The sequence below is a fragment of the Salarias fasciatus genome, chromosome 16 (assembly GCF_902148845.1).
Source record: "Salarias fasciatus chromosome 16, fSalaFa1.1, whole genome shotgun sequence".
In the NCBI taxonomy this organism is placed as follows: domain Eukaryota; kingdom Metazoa; phylum Chordata; class Actinopteri; order Blenniiformes; family Blenniidae; genus Salarias; species Salarias fasciatus.
The window spans coordinates 17,173,913-17,196,276 of NC_043760.1; the positions used below are offsets into that span (position 1 = coordinate 17,173,913).

Below are 22,364 nucleotides of genomic sequence, written 5' to 3' on the forward strand. Positions count from 1 at the left end.
GTTTCTGTTCGTTTCCAATGTATGTATCATTTTTTAGCAGAGCTTAAATGTGTTAGTCTGGTTCGATACAATAATATAATATTAGCATAAAGCAACATAAAAATTTATTTATGAGCCCCGCTTTCGTCTCATAGACCCCCATGTTATCCGAAAAACAGCTTCAGACAATAGATTTCGAGCTTCTGCCTTGTCGTGCTGTCAATCAAAGTGTGGACGCAGCCAGAGAGCAGCGCGCTCGCCCAGGCAGAGGAGAGTTAGCTACGCTGCAGCCGCCGCGCTTACCTCGGATATATCCATTGTCTGCTGAACATCCACCGTAAACAGCTAAACATGTAGGATGCTGTAGGACTCGGAGGCTCTCATTTTCACCTGACAGATAATTCGCGTGCACAATCAAAGGGGCGTGGCTTGGTCGCTCATGAAAGCAGAGGGAGGGCGGAACCTCCAGATGTTGGATTAAAAAAACCTCTCTCTTTCAAAACTCCGGACACGAGCTTTGAAGACGACAACATCTGACATATGGAGTGTCAAAAAAAGAGGTTGCAAAAGTATTGCAATTGGTAGAAGTAAAGACACTTTTGAAAAAATACTCTGGTAAAAGTAGAATTACTGAATCAACTGTTTTGCTAAAGTACTGAATCTAGGAATAAATTTCCACATCAGTTTTCAATTTCAGACTGCTAAGTGGATTTATTTTGATCTGTTTTGAGTAAAAATTGCTTGATTAATGTGAATGCAAAATCAGAATTCCGAATACATTCAAAGTTAAAAGTTTTCTTTGACAAGAAATCATAGACTTGCTTCAACTGCCTTCACATTTTCACATTCGAAACACCCACATGAACAGGAAAACCAGGCAAACTCTCCATACAGAAAGTTAGAGCCCGCAACTTGCTCAGAATAAGGTGTAAGTGCAATGTATGTACATTTGTTCTGGCCATGGCGTCAGTGTCTCTCATCCAGATTCAGTCTGATCTTCCTCCAATTGTCTTCCCAGCATCTTCTTTAATCGTGGGGAATGGGGAGCTGTTTTGCTTTGGGGTGTCTTTGTTTATTTGTTTATTTGTTTATTCATTTGCATTTATTGTGTTGGTAAAACCCTGGAGAATGTATTTAGTTGTATGGATGGTTTGGATTTGTGTAAAAATCAGTTGAATATTATTTTTGTGAAACTAAAAGGAAGTGTTGGGTTTTGTTTTATTCTTACTTGTAGTTTTCACGGTGTTCATGGGTTTCATTGTAATTCTTCCTTGTGAAGAAATTAAAGAAACATCTGTTGAAACTCTCGTCTGGGAGATTCCAAGGGGGCCGCTACAATGAGGAGAAACTTTGCACCTGTTTATCACAGAAGATAAATATCAACCCTGGAAAAGACGTGAGGAAGAACACTGACCAGTAAGTTCACCACGGCCATTTAAAGGTGCTGTAGGCAGGATTTTTCTAGTCAATGCTAATTTTTCTGTGTTTTCTTTGGATTAAATGTTAGAGTATCCATTGATAATCCTTTACGAGTATAGCATAATTGTACTACCGCGAGGGCGCAGAGTTTCCATCTGTCTCTGTTCTGAGCTGAAAAGGAATCTCGACATTTCCAGGTATCTTTGACCAATCAGAAGAGCCCATGAGGCTCTAACCATGATTGGTCGAGGGGCGTTTTGTCGCACGTTCTTGTGGCAGGGGCTTAACTTGTGTAAGGGTGTGATGTCAGAGAAAACAGGACAGGATTGGCTGTGCTGGGTTTCAAATCGCCATCTTAGATGGGTCAAATCGCCATCTTGCTTAGGTAACCTTAAGCAAGATGGCGGAGATGCAGAACCCTGCCTACAGCACCTTTAATCAGGTGCGATCATTCCCTGTATTGTGAGATGTTTCACTGACATTGTTTACAACACAAACACCATTTTTATTTTTAGAAGACAGCAGAAATACAGACAAGATCGAGACCATTCCAAGGACTTAAGGACCACCAGAGAAAGAGGAGCTTGGATGAACCTCAGACTCCTTCTCAGCCAAGCAAAGGAGGCTGGACGCCACCTTGACCATCACACCCCAGCCAGCCAGAATGTTGCATGAGTGTTTACTGACCGAGCAGTCAGTAAACACTCATGCAACATTCACTGATGGCTTCATGACTTTCTTGATCCAAGAACTGAAGTAATTCACTTTGGTGAAGACGTGAGGATAACGTGGATTAGAACAGTCATCTTCCTTGGTGTAAGCTGTGATACCTTCAACCTTCTTGTTGCATATAAGTGGTCCACCAGAATCACCCTGCAGAGAAGGATAAGATAAAGACTTGTTAAGTCTGCAAAAACACTACATTTGTTTTTATTTTTAATGAATAGATGACAATTTGTGTCATGACTTTTGCAATTTGCTTTTGTTATGCTTGAGATTGTCTCCCACCTGACACACTCCCCCCTTCTTTCTGTCGAACTTGGTGCACATCATATGTTCACTGTTAAAATATATGCCCCAGATGTTTTTACACTCAAAGTTGAATTGTATTTTCTCTGTAGTTTCCCTCAGAACATCTGAAGGAGGCATGTTTTCTCTAGTTCTTCCCCATCCAGCTACAGCACAGTTGATGTTTGCAGGAGTTTTTCCATTTTTGTTGGGTATTCCAATAGTCTTCACATACTTATTGAGCTTGGCCATTTTTTTCAGCTGTGAAGAGAGCAGTTTAACAGGAAGTCACAACAGATATGAACACATTGATGTGTGGGAAAAAAAAAATAAAAATCACACCATCCTTTTTACCCGATTCCTTGCGAATGTGTGAAGTCAGATAATGCTGCTAAAATTCTTAATTAACATAAAACATGGTGGTAATATCATAAATAATGCAGATCACAAACTATTCAACAAAGAAGATGAAGTTTTTTAAGATGCAATTTATGAAAAGCATCTTGAGTTTTAATTTCACCTGAAGTAACATGATGTCATATTCATATTGTCCCGTGAACTTTGGATGCTGGTGGTATCTGGCCACTTCAATCCGTTGCTGAGTTTTTTCTGTTGCACTAATGTTGTGGCCTCCAAGCACCACCATCATTTCTTGAGGACTGACAAACAGAGAAGTGAAATGTTGGAAAGTTATCAAAATGCAGTGAAACATTTCAATTATATATGATGTCATGTTGTAGAACTGAATTGAGTATTGATGAGGGATTTCCAAATTTAAGTAGATTCCTACACACAAAATAAGTTCGCTGACATGAAATATTTGTTGATATCATATGATGTCCATGTTTTCACGCAATGTATTCTTTACAAACAATTCAGAGACATTACACAATATTATCCACAAATGATCCATCAATGACAAATTGTTGACAACTGAGTTTTTGCTTTTAGTGAGAAAAATCAACTCACTCTTTGCAGTGTGCAGCAGTCAGAACAAAGTCCTCTCTAATAAGTATCCCACCGCATATATGTGCTCCATTAAATTGGAGTGATGCCATGTAGGGTCTGGAATGGGGCTTTGCAACCCTCCCAGCCACGATGTTGCTCTCAACAGCTCCTAAATTGTTAGATATGATAGAAGAGCAGTTAAAATCTACAGATTGTATCCACATCATTTGCTGATGCATTCATCCTTCTTTTTGAGTAATAATTTTCAAATGTTTCATCTGATCTTACCAGTGATGGAGACGAGCAGGAACATATATACGATGCAGCTTATCTGGATCATGGTCATGCAGATGTGAAAGCCCACTGGTTTGATGCTGCTCAACCACCTCTGTGTTAAACTGCAGCCCCCTCATTACAAGTGTGTGCAGGTGTTAAAACACTCCTGCTCTGACAGAAATTGAGACCACATTTTCACACTTCATGCTAAAATGCTGCACTTTCTGCTGCATGCATGAAGTCCTGTTGTCTGGAAACAACTCGTCTTCCGTCGAGAAACATGAAAAAGGCCTCTTTTTTTTTTTGGTCAGTTTTTGTCCATCCTTCTTTGCAAAATAGCTGAAGCTCAGCTAGATTGGATGGAGAGCATCTGCAAACAGAAATTTACTATTTAATGGCAGAGCTTTTCAGATGGATTCAATTCAATTCAGCTTTATTTATATAGCGACAAATACAACACAGTCATTTGTAGGCACCTCTACAGAGAAAACCTTACAGTTCCACATGAGCAAGTGTAGGCAACTGTGGAAAGGAAAAAAAACTCCCTTTTTTAATGGAGGAAACTTTGCAGAACCAGCCCAGAGGTGGTGGCTTCCTGCTATTCTGACTGGGGTCGGGGGACAGAAAGAGAAAAGAAGAGGACTGACAGACTGACTTTCTGAATCAGCTCCACATTGCTCCACTTGCTTCAGGTGGTTCAGGACAGGATTCATGATCTCAAAATCACGAATGGTTAATAGTGATGACAATAGTTTAATGACATGTTGAATGAGAAAGGAGAGAAGAGAAGCTCAGTGCTGGTCCTCCAGTCTTAACTTATGGTAGCAACTTTAATGAAACGGTCCAGGGAGGCCTGAACTAGACCAAGCTGTGAGCTTGACTAAATGCAATGGTCTTAAGCCTAGACTTGAATGTAGAGACTGTGTCGGCCTCCCTAACTGAAACTGGGAGCTGGTTCCACATCACAGGAGCCTGATGGCTGAAAACTCTGCCTCCTGTTCTACTTTTTATGAACTTAGGAACTTCCAGTAAGCCAGCACTCAGAGAAACAAGTGTTCTCCTGGGGGCAGTATGGGACAAACAGCTCTTCGAGATTTGAAGGGGGGTGATTGTTAAGAGCTTTATAGGTTAAAGGAAGCATTTTGAATTCTTTCCTTGATTAAACTGGAAACGAGTGAAGAGAAGTTAATATTGGGGTGATTGTCAGAACTCTTGCTGCAGCACTTTGAATCAGCTGAAGACTTTTAGGCAGCACAGATTAAGGTCTGGACTTTGAATTGGTCATTCAAAGACATGAATGGAACTTCATCTAACCCTTTCATTGTAGCTCTGGCTGCATATTTTTGGTCATTGTCCCCCATCATGGCTTTTGGCAAACAGCAAATGAGACTTCTGTCAGATTTGTGTCAATAATGGTTTTCTTCTTGCCACTCAGACCAATTATTGTCCTGTGAACGGGTTGTCCCCCCCAAGTTGTTGACAACCCGTATGTCCTCCAGAGTTACCACTGGCCTCTCAGTTGCTTCTCTGATCAATGCTCTCGTGGGACAGCCGTTCAGCTTCAGTCAAGGGTGGGAATTACTGATCCTTGATGGCTACAGTTCTTGTTTTTTTGTTTCCCCTGCCCCAACACATCTGAACTTAAGGATTATGTCATGATGAATCCCTGTAGAAGCCCTGAGAATGAGCCAAGAGTGTGAGAGCTCATCAAAACTGTGCAGGAAGGTGGACAGACAAGTCTTGGTGGGGTTGCAGTTGTGCCATACTCTTTCTGTTCTGGGGTGGTTGGTTGCACAGTGCTCTGCATGATGTTCAAACCTTTGGATATTTGATTTAAAAAAAAAACTTAAACATGAATTAAACTTCTCTGGATTCTTGTGTGTGTGCCACACTTTTCAGTTTTTAAAAGTTATTTTCTTTCACTTCACAATTATTTGGCATGTTGTGTTTATTACATTAAATTAAAAAAATAATACATTTACATTAGTATGTTTGAAATGTAACAAAATGTTGAAATGTTCAAAAAGTGTAAACACTTTTGCAAGCCGCTGTATTTGGGTGTGTATGCTTGCCATTGCTGAATGAAGAGTCAAACAGTTCAGGATGTGCATTTCCTCTGTGCCCCCATGACCCTACCATGATCCCATTGTCAGGATAAAACTGGCAGATTATGAATTGATTGTTGATTGTGTATTTAATAAGTTTTTTGTAATTTTGCTCCACTCTTTTTAAGGGACTTTATTTCTCTCTCTCTCTCTTTTTTTTTGTTGCTTTTTTTGAAGTGCCTGTTCATAATAAACTTTGCATGAAGGTTCATGCAGTTTGTGGTTAACGAGCTCACAGAAACCATATGTGGTGTGTTTACTTCCTGCAGACAGGCAATATTAAAGAAGATAACTTCTGACATATGGAGTGACAAAAATAGAGGTTGCAAAAGTACTGCAATAGGTAGAAAGATACTTTTGAAAAAAATACTCCGGTAAAAGTAGAATTACTTACTCAACTATTTTGCTAAAGTACTGAAACTAGGAACACATTTCCACATCACTTTCAATTTCAGACTGCTAAGTGGATTTATTTTTATCTGTTTTCAGTAAAAATTGCTTGATTAATGTGAATGCAAAATCAGAATTCCGAATACATTCAAAGTTAAAAGTGTTCTTTGACGAGAAATCGTGGAGTTGCTTCAACTGTCTTCACATTTTCACATTCGAAACACCCACATGAACAGGAAAACCAGGCAAACTCTCCATCCAGAAAGTTCCAGCCTGCAACTTGCTCAGAATAAGGTGTAAGTGCAATGTATGTACATTTGTTCTGGCCATGGCGTCCAGCATCAGTATCTCTCATCCAGATTCAGTCTGATCTTCCTCCAATCTTCTTCCCAGCATCTTCTTTTGGTCGGGTTTGACTTCCACTGCAGCCACTGCATATTGCATGTATATAGTCAACCACTGAAAGCTCAATATGTACCAGAATGAATAATGTGATGATTTCATGTCAGCTTTGAGATCGATAATTTTCATGGTTTGTTTCAAAACATGATCAGCAGGAGTAAACAATTTTTTTATCTAGTGTATTTCAGCCAAAAGAGCGTCTGATATTAGTTATTTCACCAGTAAACAGCTGTCAGTAGTGACCAGGCCAGTCGTTACAAAATTTTGATTGTATGACTCTGATCATCATCATTATTATATTGCATTGTTATATCTATTATTATCAAAATTGTTATAAATAATATCAAGTCAAGTCAGCTTTATTTATAGAGCACATTTACAAACAGCTTAGCCGCACCAAAGTGCTTCACATAGTGCAAAACAGACATAATATGTTATTATAGTTCAATTTTATAATCACTTTTATTTTTATTGCTATTATTATCATTCAGTCATCACAATATTGCTGTTTCCCTATTCATTTTTATGTTACATTATATTATTCTGATTCATACTGAGTTTTAGGTTTTAGAATGATAAATACCATAAGCAGGAAAGACTCGAATGCAACAACTGTCTCATTAAAGCCTGCAAGGAGCCTGAATGTAAAACTACGAGAAACATGTTAAAATGTCACACACACTAAAAAAACAAACACATAAAAACATCAGAGACGCCATGTGAAGCATGACAGCTGTAGTGTTTTTTTTCACAAACAAAAGTCTATTTCAACTGAAAGATAAGGCGAAAAATGTAAGAGCGGAGAAAGTGTCAGGCACTTTTATGGACTTCTGTCTCTCTCTTTTTTTTATTTAACGGCCCCTCGTTCCCGCCCAGCTGCGCCCGCGAATTCCACGGATATATAAAGCCGGCCACGTCCTCTCCTCCTCACTTCTGCCTTGGGTCTGAATCCTGTACATCGGTCGAAGGACGAACAGTCAAAATGGTGAGTAAGAAGGCTTGAGAAAGCTTCGAAATGAGCGTGTCTTTTCAGGTTTCCTAATGCCTATGTTCTTTGGTAAAAGATAGATTAAATAACCGTTATCAGGTGTCTTTAACGCTTTTACTGTCGACAGTTGCACGTTACTATAGCGGTTGTAATTTTGAGCTGAGTTTATGTGGTAAAACTTTTCAGGGCAGTCCCTTTTAGAAGACAGATACTGGCATACCGGGACTTTCATATCAGGAAGACAAGTTAGTTTTTTTCTCTCCTGAAAAATTTCAGTCGGATTACAGTTGAATTGAGACAGCTTTGTGGATTTCAAACTTCCTTCATCTCCAACGATTTTAAATGAAACGTTTCAGTTGATAAGTTGACAAGATGATAATGTAGTTATCTATTTTCTTCAGGCCAAGCATTTCTTCTTCACTGTTTATGGTTCGTATCAAAGTAGTCATCGCTCTCATTCAAGTAACCGGAATTTTTTTCACTCTTCCCCAGCGTGAGTGTATTTCTGTGCACATTGGCCAAGCCGGAGCCCAGATTGGAAATGCATGCTGGGAGCTGTACTGCCTGGAGCATGGGATCCAGCCAGACGGACAGATGCCCTCAGACAAGACTATTGGGGGAGGCGATGACTCCTTCAATACCTTCTTCAATGAGACTGGAGCAGGAAAGCATGTTCCCAGGGCAATCTTTGTTGACCTGGAGCCCACTGTTATTGGTGAGTCATCTGTAGTATTGGATGATCGAGTTTGGATGCTTCCTGATCAGTCCTACATTTTATTTCAGGATCATTTCACATTTTCTTTTTACCACCTAAGCTTGAAAAAATTCTGGTATTTTTTAATGCATATGGTCTTGTTTCTTCTTATTCACAGCACCAGATGTATACTGACGTTATTCCACTCATTGCTTGTGTAGATTGTTGGCATTCCTAATTTGTTTTCTGAATACTGCATTTTACAGATGAAGTGCGCACAGGAACCTACCGTCAGCTGTTCCACCCTGAGCAGCTGATCACAGGAAAAGAGGATGCTGCTAACAACTACGCCCGTGGACACTACACCATCGGCAAGGAGTTCATCGATCTGGTTCTGGACAGGACCCGTAAATTGGTGAGTTTGGCATCCTTGATTTTCTGAACAACCACTTTAAGTTGCATATTCAAGGCTGTGAACAAAGTGTTACGTAATGGCTTGTTTCACAGGCTGACCAATGCACTGGCCTTCAGGGCTTCCTGATCTTCCACTCCTTCGGTGGAGGAACTGGCTCTGGTTTCACCTCCCTACTGATTGAGAGACTCTCTGTTGATTATGGGAAGAAATCTAAGCTGGAGTTTGCTGTCTACCCAGCACCCCAGGTTTCCACAGCAGTGGTTGAGCCCTACAGCTCCATCCTGACCACTCATACCACCTTGGAGCACTCTGATTGTGCCTTCATGGTGGACAATGAGGCCATCTATGATATCTGCCGCCGGAACCTGGACATCGAGAGACCAACCTACACCAATCTCAACAGGCTCATCGGCCAGATCGTGTCCTCCATCACAGCCTCCCTCCGCTTTGATGGAGCTCTGAATGTCGACCTGACAGAGTTCCAAACCAACTTGGTTCCATATCCCCGTATCCACTTCCCTCTGGCCACCTATGCTCCGGTCATCTCTGCTGAGAAAGCCTACCATGAGCAGCTGTCTGTTGCAGAGATCACCAACGCCTGCTTCGAGCCAGCCAATCAGATGGTGAAGTGCGATCCACGTCATGGTAAATACATGGCCTGCTGTCTGCTGTACCGCGGTGATGTGGTGCCCAAAGACGTCAACGCCGCCATCGCCTCCATCAAGACCAGACGCACCATCCAGTTTGTGGACTGGTGCCCCACAGGCTTCAAGGTGGGCATCAACTACCAGCCTCCCACTGTGGTTCCTGGAGGAGACCTGGCCAAGGTGCAGAGGGCTGTGTGCATGCTGAGCAACACCACAGCCATCGCCGAGGCCTGGGCCCGACTGGACCACAAGTTTGACCTCATGTACGCCAAGAGAGCCTTCGTGCACTGGTATGTCGGAGAGGGGATGGAGGAGGGAGAGTTCTCAGAGGCCAGAGAGGATATGGCTGCCCTGGAGAAAGATTATGAAGAGGTTGGCACTGACAGCATTGGAGAGGAGGATGAAGAGGGAGAGGAGTACTGAAGGGTCACACATATGACACCTTCCAAAAACAAAATGTAAACATGCATTCCAAAAAAGCTGTAAAAGCACGTTAAAAAAATGTTAAGGCATGCATTAGAAAAAAAGTAAAAACACAAACAAAAAAATGCTGAGGCATGCATTCCAAAAGAAAATGTTAAGATATGTTCCAAACAAAAATGTTAAGACATATATTCCAAAAATAAAGTAAAAACATGTTCCAAAAAAAATAAGACGTGTTCCAAAAATGTAAAAACACATTAAAAAAATGCTAAGGCTTGCATTCCAAAAGAAAATGTGAAGATATGTTCCAAATAAAAATGTTAAGACATGTATTCCAAAAAAAAAAAAATGTAAAAACATCTTCCAAAAAAAATGCTGAGACACATTCTCAACAAATCTGTGGTGTTATGTTTTCCAGATTTTAATTTGTATTGTTATAGCTCACAGATCTTCATCGATGGTGTTACCTTTTCCAGATTTTCATCTGAGGCATTACCTTTTCCAGGTTTCAGGATTTTTTTTTTTTAAATATGCCAGTGTTTAACTCATTATGTTCTGATCAATAAAAGTTCTGTTGGACCTTTCAAACCAAGTTGTGAATATTCTTTCATGTCACTGTTCAGTCTTCCCTCATTGTTATGTGAACTCACTAATCTTATGAAGATTTGTAGAAATTTCCCATTTACAATTGTGAAGGTTATAATTGAAATTCCAGGGCTTTTCAAAGTGATCGATCATTTTTTTAGTGGAATCATTCATGTGATTTGCATGTTGATATGTTGGCTCAGTTTTCACATAGAATATTTTACATGTGCTTGCTGAGAACAATGGGTTCACTTAATGTCAGTTGTCTTAATGTAGTTACTACTTTATGCCAGCAGAGTGCTGTAGTGCAGAGTTCATTCACCTGGGTATTACAATCCTGATCTGTGATGGATTCTGTCGCTGGGTAGAGACCCATTCAGCTGCATTGGACCAGAGAAACATCAAACATAGAGGCTGGGGGGCCTCAGTGGTATCCAACTAGAATGAGTCATATTATATAGCTTCATTTAGATGGGTTAAGAGGCTTAGTTATGCTGGCCGTCAGTGACTGTCCAAACAACTATGAACTGGTGGTCCTGTAGTGATTCCTCTAATGACTCACAATATAACCGAGACTTACAGTAAACAATTTAACATAGTAAATGTGCACACTGTTGTCAGAATCACAATTAGAAACGGGTTTATTGCCAAGTACGGTAGGTACACTATACGAGGAATTTGTTTTGGTGGAGGTGCAAACAGACAAAAGAAAACATTTAAAAATGCACAAGTGTAAAATATTGAGGGATTCAGCAACAAACAATAAACACAATAGCAATAACAATAAATATGCCAACGATTTGCAGAATTAACATAATTTACAAGATTACACAGTGATGTTTATGGGGGCTAAAGATTGTAGTGCGTAGTCAGTTACTGTGCACGTGTTGGAGGGTGGGAGGTGAGGAATTGGGGTGGATGGGTTGGGAGGGGGGTTGGGGGGAGATTGGTCATTGGATTGTCAGAGGGGGACTGAGGCCTTGTTCATGAGAGCGGTGGCAGAGGGGACCAAACTGTTCTTGTGTGGTGAGGTTCTGGTCCTGGTGGACCGGAACCTCTTTCCAGAGAGGAGAGTTTGGAAGAGTGGGAGGGGTCGGCCACCATCTTGGGCTCGCCTCAGGGTCCTGGAGGTATAAAGGTCATGGAGGGAAGGCAGACTGCAGCCAATGATCGGATGAATCTCTGCAGTTTGTGTTGTCATTGTCTTTGGAGAATTATATTGTAGACCTGTGAAGTATGAGAGAAGAAATGTTAAATGAGTTTTGAAAAATTGTCGAGGTTTGATCTAATGATGCTGTCAAGTCACTAAATTAAAACATTTTCACAAATCTGAGTATAGTTGTCAGCTTTGAGTTATATTTTGAATTATAATTCTACTGTAAACTACTGCAACTATAAAATACTTGTTTATTGATGACGTTTTGTTCTGGCCATGGCGTCCAGCATCAGTGTCTCTCATCCAGATTTAGTCTGATCTTCCTCCAATCTTCTTCCCAGCACCTTCTTTTGGTCGGGTTTAACTTCCACTGAAGTCAGCCACTGCATATTGCATGTATATAGTCAGCCACTGAAAGCTCAAAATGTGTCAGAATGAATAATGTGATGATTTCATGTCAGCTTTGAGATCAACAGTTTTCATGGGTTTTTACAAAACATGATCAGCAGGACTAAACACTTTGTGTATTTAATGTATTTCAGCCAAAAGAGGGTCTCAAGTAAGCACCACTAACATGCAGAGTCGTCAAGTAACGAAGCACAAATACTTCGTTACCTTACTTAAGTAGATATTTTGGTTATTTATACTTTACTGGAGTAATTATTTTTTGGACGACTTTTAACTTCTACTCCTTACATTTTCATGTAATTATCTGTACTTTCTACTCCTTACATTTTAAAAAATTGCCTCGTTACTTCATTTCAACTTGTTTTTATTCCGGCTTACCAGATACCGTAAATTCCGCCCTCCGAATAGAATTAATTTAATTGTGGTTGGATGAGTCCTTTACTTGACTGAAGTCAGTCTTTATGTTAGAAGTGCCTGTTACATCTTCTCCTTAAATTAGCCTGACTGAGGTCTGGGCTCTGACTCAGCCACTCCAGAACATTCTCCTTGTTGTCCCGTTGGTCGTATATCTTGGGTCACTGTTCAACAGCAGACGACAGGTTTCGTTCATTTTACCTGCTAATCAATAAAGGAGAATTGATAATATGTATCTGATGTTTTACTATTTGCACCTTGACAACAACTAGTCATCATATCTGCTGCTCCATGAAACACATGTTAATTGTCAGTGGTACACACACGGTTCTGTAATGTATTTACTGAAATGCATTCCTTTTCAATGGACATATGAGGTGGAAACAGATAGCCTATTCTAGTGCATTCCAAATTTTTCAACATTAGTCGTTACAACATTTTAGAAAATGTATTTTATGATTGCACTGTAGCCATTTTTTCCCCTCACATTACTTTTACTTTTATACTTTTAAGTAGTTTTGAATTCAGTACTTTTATACTTTTACTTGAGTAAAAAGCTGGAGTTGATACTTCAACTTCTACAAAAGTCTTTTTGAACGTTTTCATCTGTACTTCTACTTGAGTAGTGAATGCAAATACTTTTGACACCTCTGCTAACATGTTGAATAATGTAAAGTGAGCTATATTTTCTGTGAAGAACCTTGAGGCAGGGTAGAGGAATTCAATCTGCCCCATCAAGGTTTATTTCTCTATAACAACCAGCTCTCTAAATGTTATTCTTTATAAACACTTTGCCTGTGAAAAGTGAGTCCAAGGTATCTGGTTTAATGAGAACATCCACAAGAGGGACAAGAAATCCGGCATCTGTTCCAGGTAGATTGTCTTGGACTTTGTTTTTAAAACATTTAAACATCCTGTGTCATAACAAAACACGTGTGATGTTTTTAACAAATAAAACTTCTGGAAATTCAGTGAAAAATTCCACTTTGAAATGAAAGAAAGCCTCTTACCTCCGTAGACACACACGCACTGCTGCGACTCCAGTCCACCTCGGTAAGATGGCGGCGCTTCAGGCACGCCTCTCCACCCTCAACCAGGTGTCCACTTGTATGATGTCTTTGGTTGCAGCGCATACATTAACCTTTGACCTTACCACTTCCTGTTCATGAGAGTGCTTTTTCCAGAGACTCCGTCAGTTAATTAAAGTAAACCTTGGAACACATTTTGCTCCCTGAATGTCCTCATGTGTTATTACATTGTAATGGTAAGTGCACAATTATTGTCTATTGTCTGTATCTTACGTCTGTTGGTTGAAATCCAAATTGTCACTGGCATTGCTTTATTTTCCCAATAAAAATATATTTTTGGTAGGACGGTGGCACCATGTGGTGAAGACGATGAAATGAAACAATGGTGAAAGAGTTTTAAAGAAATGAGCTATAGCCTATTCAGAGATTTTATTTTAATTCAGCAGTTTTTAAATATTGTTCATATGTTATTCCTTTTACGTGTTATTTTCATTTCATTTAAATAACTTCGAGATTTGTTTCAATGCAATTTCTAAAAATTCACAGGCATGCTGGCCTTCAATTTTTGAAAAGCGTAGAGTATTTTAAGGGTAAAACTTTTGCAGAAATCATCTTTGAATAGCCTCATACTAAAAGTAATATGAAGTACTGTCCTGTAATCACTGAATCACTGACCAAATCACTGATCTATTAAATAGAAATGAAGTTTTCTGGATTTAGTCATGTCGATCAAAATATGAAGATGTTAAAATCAAAACCAAGCCACTGTAATATGTGAACTCACTGACAGCAACGCAGGCCTGAGGTGAACAAGCCGAACCTGTCCTACGCCGCCAGAGTCACGCAGCGCTCCAGCTGAGCGTTAAAAAAACAAACACACACTCGCGCTTTTAGAGGTGAAACACGGCCCATTAAGTTCACCACAATCATTTAATCAGTTGTGATAAGTCTACCTTGTGTAGACATTGTTTACAACACAAACACCATTTTTATTTTTAGAAGACAGCAGAAATACAGACAAGACCGAAACCCTTCCAAGGACTTAAGGACCACCAGAGAAAGAGGAGCTTGGATGAACCTCAGACTCCTTCTCAGCCAAGCAAAGAAGGCTGGACGCCACCTTGACCATCACACCCCAGCCAGCCAGAATGTTGCATGAGTGTCTACTGACCGAGCAGTCAGTAAACACTCATGCAACATTCACTGATGGCTTCATGACTTTCTTGATCCAAGAACTGAAGTAATTCACTTTGGTGAAGACGTGAGGATAACGTGGATTAGAACACTCATCTTTCTTGAAGTAAGCTGTGATACCTTCAACCTTCTTGTTGCAGATAAGTGGTCCACCAGAATCACCCTGCAAGAAAAGGATAAGATAAAGACTTGTTAAGTCTGCAAAAACACTACATTTGCAATTTGCTTTTGTCATGCTTGAGATTGTCTCCCACCTGACACACTCCTCCCTTCTTTCTGTCGAACTTGGTGCACATCATATGTTCACTGTTAAAATTTGTTTGAAAGATGTTTTTACACTCAAAGCTGAATTGTATTTTCTCTGTAGTTTCCCTCAGAACATCTGAAGGAGGCATTTTGTCTCCAGTTCTTCCCCATCCAGCTACAGCACAGTTGATGTTTGCAGGAGTTTTTCCATTTTTGTTGGGTATTCCAATAGTCTTCACATACTTATTGAGCTTGGCCTTTTCTTTCAACTGTGAAGAGAGCAGTTTAACAGGAAGTCACAACAAACATGAACACACTAATGTGTGTGGAATTTTTTAAAATCATACCATCCTTTTTAGCCAATTCTGTGCAAATGTGTGAAGTCAGATAATGCTGCTAAAGTTCTTAATTAACTTAAAACATGGTGGTAATATCACTTGTAAAGCAGACAACAAAATACTCAACAAAGAAGATTAAGTTTGATGAAATGCATCTTGAGTTTTAATTTCACCTGAAGTAACATGATGTCATATTCATATTGTCCCGGCGTGAACTTTGGATGCTGGTGGTATCTGGCCACTTCAATCCGTTGCTGAGTTTTTTCTGTTGCACTGATGTTGTGACCTCCAAGCACCACCATCATTTCTTGAGGTCTAACAAACAGGGAAGTGAAAGGTTGGAAAATTATGAAAATAGTGTGAAACATTTCAGTTATATATGATGCCAAGTTGTAGAACTGAATTGAGTATTGATGAGAGATTTCCAAATTTAAGTAGATTCCGACACACAAAATAAGTTTCCTGACATGAAATATTTGTTGATATCATATGATGTCCATGTTTTCACACAGTGTATTCTTTACAAACAATTCAGAGACATTACACAATATTATCCACAAATGATCCATCAATGACAAATTGTTAAGACAATTGAGTTTTTGCTTTTAGTGAGAAAAATCAACTCACTCTTTGCAGTGTGCAGCAGTCAGAACAAAGTCCTCTCTAATAAGTATCCCACCGCATGAATGTGCTCCATTAAATTGGAGTGATGCCATGTAGGGTCTGGAATGGGGCTTTGCAACCCTCCCAGCCACGATGTTGCTCTCAACAGCTCCTAATTTGTTCGATATGATAGAAGAGAAGTTAAACTCCACAGCTTGTATCCACATCAGATGCTGATGCATTCATCCTTCTTTTTGAGTAATAATTTTGAAATGTTTCATCTGATCTTACCAGTGATGGAGACGAGCAGGAACATATATATGATGCAGCTTATCTGGATCATGGTCATGCAGATGTGAAAGTTCACTGGTTTGATTCTGCTCAACTACCTCTGTGTTCAACCGCAGCACCTCTGACAGGAACTGAGACCACACTTTCATACTTTCCTTCATGCTGCGCTTTCTGTTGCTTGCATGAGGACCAGTTGTCTGGAAACAACTCTGTCTTCCATCAAGAAACATGAAGATGCCACTGTGATCTTTTCAGTGACTTTCATACTTATTGAAATTTTTCACATTTTGCCACATTAGAGCCATAAATGCAAATGTATTTTAATGGGGTGTTAAACCAACACAACATGCTATGTAATTGTGAAGTGAAAGGAAAATGATACCTGATGTTGAATCTTTTTTTAACCCGGAGTCAATCCTTTGTAGCACCACCTTTAGTTGCACAGCTGTGAATATTTTGGAGTGTCGGCCAGTTTTGGCCATCTAAGTTTTTTTCCATCTTTCTTTGAAAAATAGCTCAAGCTCAGCCAGATTGGATGGAGAGCATCTGCAAACAGAAATTTTCAATTCAATTCAGCTGTATTTATATCACGCCAAATACAACACAGTCATTTCTAGGCACTCAGACTGATCATTGTGCTGTCAACAGGTTGTCCCACCTCAGCTGTGGATCTCTGCAGCTCCCTCAGAGTGACCACTGGCCTCTCAGTTGCTCCTCTGATCAATGCTCTCCAAGGACACCCATTCAGCTTTGGGCAAGGGTGGGAATTCCTGGTCCTCACTACCCACAGTTCCTCTGCGACAACACATCTGAATTTAATGATTATGTCCTAATGAATCCCTGTAGAAGCCCTGAGAAGGAGCCAATTATTAAGAGTGTGAGAGCTCATCAAAACTGTGCAGGAAGGTGGACAGCCATGTCTTAGTGAGGTTGCCGTTGTGCCATACCTTTTCTGTTCTGGGGTCGTTGGTTGCACAGTGCTCTGTGTGACGTTCAAAGCTTTGGATATTTGAAAGAAAAAAAAACTTAAACATGACTTACATTTCTCCAGATTCTTGTACATGCCACACTTTTCAGTTTTAAAAGTTATTTTCTTTCACTTCACAATTATTTGGCACGTTGTGTTTATTCCATAAAAGTCCCAAAAAATACATTTACATTTATGTTTGAAATGTAACAAAATGTTGAAATGTTCAAAAAGTTTGAACACAAATTGCGAGCCGCTGTATTTGGGTGTGTATGCTTGTCATCGCTGAATGAAGAGTCAGACACTTCAGGATGTGCATTTCCTCTGTGTCCCCATGACCGCATTGTCACGATAAAACTGGCAAAGAGGATGAATTGATTGATGATTGTGTATTTAATAGGTTTTTGTAATTTTGCTCCACTCTTTTGAAGGGACTGTTTTTTTTTGCTATGCTTTTTTTTATTTGTTCAAACTAATAATAAACTTTGCATGAGGGTTCATTCAATTCAATTCAATTCAATTCAATTCAATTCAATTCAATTCAATTCAATTCAATTCAATTCAATCCAGCTATATTTATTAAGAACCAATTACAACATACCATAGTCATCTCTTGACACTTTCACAGAGAAAACCCAACAGAGCCACACGAGCAAGCATAAGCGACTGTACAAAGGAAAAAACTCCTTTTTAACAGGAAGAAACCTTTGCAGAACCAGGCAGAGGTGGCGACTTTCTGCTATTCTGGTTGGGTGAGGGAACAGAAAGAGAAGGAGATAGGACAGACAGTTTCTTATATCTATATACATTTCATGTATAAATAGAGAGTATATAGACTACAAGGGACACAATCATCCGTGACACATGAAACATTACATAGAAACTAGAGAAGTGAAGCAGAACTGGGAGCCGGTTCCACATGGTAGGAGCCCGGGGTTAAGTAAACCGCTTGCACCCACTGGGTCCGGGTTATCTCAATCAACCAGTGGATCACCTGTTTTGATTGATGCCCAATTAGAAACTGTTTGCAGCCGTTGAGTCCAGGTTGTCTCATGAGATCAATGGCTCAGCCACAATTGATGTTCTGTTTTGATGATGTTCAGTTCATGCAGCCTGTGGTTAACAAGCTCACAGAAACTATATGTGGTGAGCTTACTTCCTGCAGACAATGTCTGATGCATCAAGTGACATTAATTGATCTTGCAAAAGTACTACAATAACTAGAAGTAAACACACCTTTGAAAAAATACTCTGGTAAAAGTACAATTACTGACTCAACTGTTTTGCAAAGGCACTGATCCTAGGAATACATTTCTACATCAGTTTTCAATTTCAGACCTTTAAGAGGTTTTATTTTTATCTGTTGTAAGGAAAAATTACATGATGAATGTGAATGCAAAATCATAATTCCTCATTCATTCAAAGTTAAAAGATTTCTTTGACAAGAAATCATAGAGTTACTTCAACTGCCGTCACATTTTCACATTCAAAACACCCACATGAACAGGAAAACCAAGCAAACACTTCACACAGAAAGTCCCAGCCCACTACTTGCTCAGAATGAGGTGTAAGTGCAAACCCCTATTTCTGGTGCTGTAGCTAGCCTCGGGAGAGCCATAGCTCCCCCGGGAAATATTATAAAAAATAATGTGGTGTATTTAGATTTTTTTTTAATGTGTGAATAATTTTTTTTGGGTTGATTAACAAATACACCAATAAACACATTTATTTATTGATATTAAAAAACGTGTGGTTTCAGCCAATGGGTGCACACAATAACCTTTGACCTTTCCACTTCCTGTTAATAACAGCACTTTTTCTGGAGACTTCAAAAGTTAATTAAAGTAAACCTTGGAACACATTTTGCTCAATGAATGTCCGCGTGTGTTATGACATCGTACTGGTCTGTATTACATTCATGATCTTAGGCAAATGATAATGTCATCCTCTTTGACTCAGAGTTGTAGAGGCTGGTTCATATTGTAGTGAATGGTCACTGATTTCCAGCGCTGTATTGCGGGAAAGTAAAGATTATGTTCTCATTCCAAGCTGGACAGAGAGTACATCTGTGAAATAACTTATATTGAACTCAGTGCTTGTATAAATTGGAGGTAACCTGAAGAACAACAGCCTTTCATCCGTTCAAAAGTATAATCCAAAAATGTTTTTTGCCCACAGTTAAGACTCATCATGTCAAAAACCGCCAGACACAGTTATGAACTTTGACCTTTATATGAGAAACGATTTCATAACCGTTTCAAGTTAGATGGGCTGCACTTGGTCTCTGATGGTACATTTCATTGTGTCTCTTTGTGTTTGATAAAAGTAGCCTGTCACGCCAGATTGTCTCTCCATGCTCAAGGATACACGTGTCTTTATATGTGTGTAACACATAAAGTCAGTCTGGCATGCTAGGCTATGATAAAAGTGCATTGCTGTTTCTTTTCTTTGTACTACAATCTTCTACATGTGGAGTCATGTACATCAAAATCCGTCTTTTATTATTTGGCAGGTCAGGGATATCTCTTTTGTAAACATCTGAAGTTTGTTTTCTTTTTTAATTTGTGTTTGTTTTCTTTTCTGCAAGGTTCCTGATAAAATCTCTCTGAACGACATCCCGGCTGAACAGCGTTACCTAGCTTCGTTCACGCAGCTCCAACAGCTCATAAGTCTGCTCTCAGATGTTTGATGCTTTCTCACTGCAAAAATAGATGAAGTTGTTAAACTCTGATTGTCTTCCAATATACAGCTGTCCACCAAACTGATGAGGCTCTGTCGTGATTGATGCGTTGATGAGGAGGAAGATGTTCCTCATTGCTGGACCAGCTGAGCAGCCCCAGGCTGAACATGCAAACTGTTCTCGAAAGGAAAGATATCAGGACAGTGAGGATGGTTCAGAGTGAGCCGGCAGGTATTTATTTGAACTTTCTCCTTGTTTTATTTTATTTTATTTTCATTTATTTATTTATTTATTTATTTATTTGTTTATTTATTTATTTATTTTATTTTATTTAAAAAAGTCATATTTTGAGAAACTATTTGCTATCTCATGTTAAAGCTCTGTCCCACAGAGTGATGAGGAGAAACTTTGCGCCTGTCTATCACAGAGGATGAATACCAACCCTGGAAAAGATGTGAGGAAGAACACTAACCAGTAAGTTCACCACGGCCATTTCATCAGATGTGAATCTTTTCATTTCAGTGCTATAAGTCTACCGTGTGTTGTGAGATGTTTCACTGACATAGTTAACAACACAAGCACCACTTTTATTTTTAGAAGACAGCAGGAATACAAACAAGATCGAGACCATTCCAAGGACTTAAGGACCACCAGGGGAGGAGAAGCATAGATGAAGCAGAGCCTGAGACGGACCCCTCCTCCTCCAATATATTGACCCAGACCCTGTACGGTTCTTCAACTGCACCACAACCCACAGCTCTCAGGTAGTCGATGATTTCATTCATTCACCATTAATGATAAGCAAAGACACCGATTAACTGCCAGGCTCGGCCCTCGTTTGAAAGGTCCCCACCGAGCCATCAGGAGGGTTGGACCTTTAACCCACGAGATGGTCTTGGAGGACACTGGGGAAGACCTACATGTCATTAATGTGGCCACATTAAGTCGTGCTGTCCCACAGCTGAAGAGGTAGACAAGGAACAGCCTCAGCTGGTCCTGAAGATATTTGAGCAGGACAAATTGAGTTTCCTGGGTTCTCCGCCTCAGATTGCTTGTGGAGCAAAGGGGGGGATGTTAATCAAACAAAAAATAAAAGGAAAAAAAAAACCCTCCTACATTCAGGCTTGTGTGACAGCCAGCATGTTTACATCCTCAAAATTCTGCATCTCTTCCTCAGAACTCCTCTGCACCCCTTTTTCCTCTGGACCAGCTTTGTAGAATCTCAACTGACTGAATGACTGACTGACAAAAAAAAAAAAAAAACAAGAAAAAAAACAATCCATTCATGCACAGAGTAGCTGCAATCACTTAGTCGAGTCCCCTTTTGTTCCTGAATTTTGTCAAAAAAAAAAAAAAAAAATTCTGTTGAGCTTTTGTTGTTGCCGGGAAGGTTTTTTTATGTAGTGATAAATGAACTGTGTGTGTCCAACTTGTGTTGGATTCTGTTCTCTGTTTTCTTCCTCCCAAATGTATTATTTTGGAATCAAATACTTTTTCTGTGCTTGGTTGATTTGTGTTCTCTCATTATGTTTGTCTTTAATGTGGGGATAAAACAAATGTTTTGTTATTGAAAAGAATTTAACTGGGAAAAACAAAAACGTAATCCCTGGTCAAACCTAAAAACTAACCGACTGCCAAAAACAAATCTCACATGTCAGTAAAGACACTTCTGTAAAGGTTCTCTCACAGCTGCCCCATCAAACCTTCTCAGGCTTCAGAACGCCTGTGCTTTATTGGCCTATTCTGATTATTAATTTACTATGTCAGACATTTTAGATTGATCCTGAACTTTCACCTGAATATCTCTCATTTAATGTAGTGCATCTCACTGCTTCATGTGATAAACACACTTCCATTTGACATTTATCCATGTATTTGCTTGTAATAACGTGCATTTTCACAACATATTACTCATGATATGCTGCTGTTTTAGCAAGTTCAACATGACAACAGATATGTACTACAAACAATAATAGTTCATGACACTCTTGCCCTCATTGATCGTTCAGCAAGTAGTGTGTCACATGCCCTGACGTCATCTCATAACAACACAAGCAAAAATACACAAAATATATAAATCACAAAGATCATACGGCATCTTATATAAACATAGTTTTATTCATGATGCTCAGACCACCATAGTCATTTTCATTCACAGGGTAAAGCAGTTTGTCGGCAATTTGCGCAAGATCCATGGACCATGTGTGGAACATTTATTAACCGAAATCCCAGCTTTGTCAATATGTTTATTCATACCTGTTAAAGATTAACTGGCTCTGTGCTGCATGTTTGACTTTTTGTTATTGACTGATCTGATGTTCATCACACTCCCCTTGTTATATTGTTTATACAACCATAACCCATAGTTTAATTCAAATATTATCATACTATTGTACAAGCCTGATGAGAAAATGTCCATCAAGAGACTCCTCAGATACATCTGTACACACTGTGAAGGCATAACAAAGGGACAAATAAAACCCTGGTTCATTCAAAAGTAAGGACCACAATCTACAGCCAGCTGAACATTCCCATGTTGCTGCTACTTGATAAACAATCTTTTGGAAAAATAACTGAAAACTTTTTTCCCCTTTTTTTTTTTTTAATTGCAAGATTGTAGTGTTTTTTAGAGTTAGTTGAAGCACGGACTGATTTAAATGTGGTCAGCCAGTAGTGACACTGAAAAGAATCATAACCAAAAACTCTCCAGGCTGCACCTGATAACGTCCTATTGTAGCAGGAGGAGGTTTCTGTGTGGCC

At 39.5% G+C, this 22,364-nt stretch overlaps 3 protein-coding genes across 5 annotated transcripts; 1 reads left to right on the plus strand and 2 right to left on the minus strand.

Moving 5' to 3' along the window:
- Nucleotides 1-1,964: 1,964 nt before the first annotated feature.
- Nucleotides 1,965-3,721, minus strand: LOC115403632 (granzyme B-like). The gene is made up of 5 exons (XM_030112601.1): nt 3,643-3,721; nt 3,376-3,523; nt 2,927-3,065; nt 2,407-2,667; nt 1,965-2,271 (listed from the first exon to the last, which is right to left on the minus strand). Exons 1-5 carry the CDS (start codon nt 3,698-3,700, stop codon nt 2,104-2,106), a joined length of 774 nt encoding a protein of 257 aa, XP_029968461.1. The 5' UTR covers nt 3,701-3,721; the 3' UTR covers nt 1,965-2,103.
- A 4,325-nt stretch (nt 3,722-8,046) lies between these two features.
- Nucleotides 8,047-9,725, plus strand: LOC115403628 (tubulin alpha chain-like). Its single transcript, XM_030112596.1, has 3 exons — nt 8,047-8,230; nt 8,476-8,624; nt 8,717-9,725. The coding sequence occupies exons 1-3, from the start codon at nt 8,110-8,112 to the stop codon at nt 9,692-9,694; spliced, it is 1,248 nt and encodes a 415-aa protein (XP_029968456.1). The 5' UTR covers nt 8,047-8,109; the 3' UTR covers nt 9,695-9,725.
- Nucleotides 9,726-10,937: 1,212 nt separating this feature from the next.
- LOC115403185 (granzyme-like protein 1) lies at nt 10,938-16,021 on the minus strand. Of its 3 annotated transcripts, XR_003933188.1 has the most exons (7): nt 15,958-16,021; nt 15,691-15,838; nt 15,237-15,378; nt 14,734-14,994; nt 14,504-14,642; nt 11,683-14,444; nt 10,938-11,506 (listed from the first exon to the last, which is right to left on the minus strand). XR_003933188.1 is itself a non-coding variant. In XM_030112012.1 (6 exons), the coding sequence occupies exons 1-6, from the start codon at nt 16,013-16,015 to the stop codon at nt 14,377-14,379; spliced, it is 816 nt and encodes a 271-aa protein (XP_029967872.1). In that variant the 5' UTR covers nt 16,016-16,021; the 3' UTR covers nt 10,938-14,376. The 3 variants fall into 3 exon arrangements, 2 of the variants coding, with proteins under 2 accessions (XP_029967872.1, XP_029967874.1); XM_030112012.1 differs by having other exon boundaries at nt 10,938-14,444; XM_030112014.1 differs by having other exon boundaries at nt 10,938-14,439; nt 14,495-14,642.
- Nucleotides 16,022-22,364: the final 6,343 nt, after the last annotated feature.

What these genes read in the sequence shown, in the direction of transcription:
- LOC115403632 (XM_030112601.1), bottom strand. Translation starts at nt 3,700, where the DNA reads ATGACCATGATCCAGATAAGCTGCATCGTATATATGTTCCTGCTCGTC. An exon ending in ACTGCTGCACACTGCAAAGA is followed by an intron (nt 3,066 to 3,375) that starts GTGAGTTGATTT and finishes TCTGTTTGTCAG; the next exon opens with TCCTCAAGAAATGATGGTGG. An exon ending in ATGACATCATGTTACTTCAG is followed by an intron (nt 2,668 to 2,926) that starts GTGAAATTAAAA and finishes CTCTCTTCACAG; the next exon opens with CTGAAAAAAATGGCCAAGCT.
- LOC115403628 (XM_030112596.1), top strand. Translation starts at nt 8,110, where the DNA reads ATGCCCTCAGACAAGACTATTGGGGGAGGCGATGACTCCTTCAATACC. An exon ending in CCTGGAGCCCACTGTTATTG is followed by an intron (nt 8,231 to 8,475) that starts GTGAGTCATCTG and finishes TGCATTTTACAG; the next exon opens with ATGAAGTGCGCACAGGAACC. An exon ending in TGGACAGGACCCGTAAATTG is followed by an intron (nt 8,625 to 8,716) that starts GTGAGTTTGGCA and finishes CTTGTTTCACAG; the next exon opens with GCTGACCAATGCACTGGCCT.
- LOC115403185 (XM_030112012.1), bottom strand. Translation starts at nt 16,015, where the DNA reads ATGACCATGATCCAGATAAGCTGCATCATATATATGTTCCTGCTCGTC. An exon ending in ATGACATCATGTTACTTCAG is followed by an intron (nt 14,995 to 15,236) that starts GTGAAATTAAAA and finishes CTCTCTTCACAG; the next exon opens with TTGAAAGAAAAGGCCAAGCT. An exon ending in AGAAGGGAGGAGTGTGTCAG is followed by an intron (nt 14,643 to 14,733) that starts GTGGGAGACAAT and finishes CTTTTCTTGCAG; the next exon opens with GGTGATTCTGGTGGACCACT.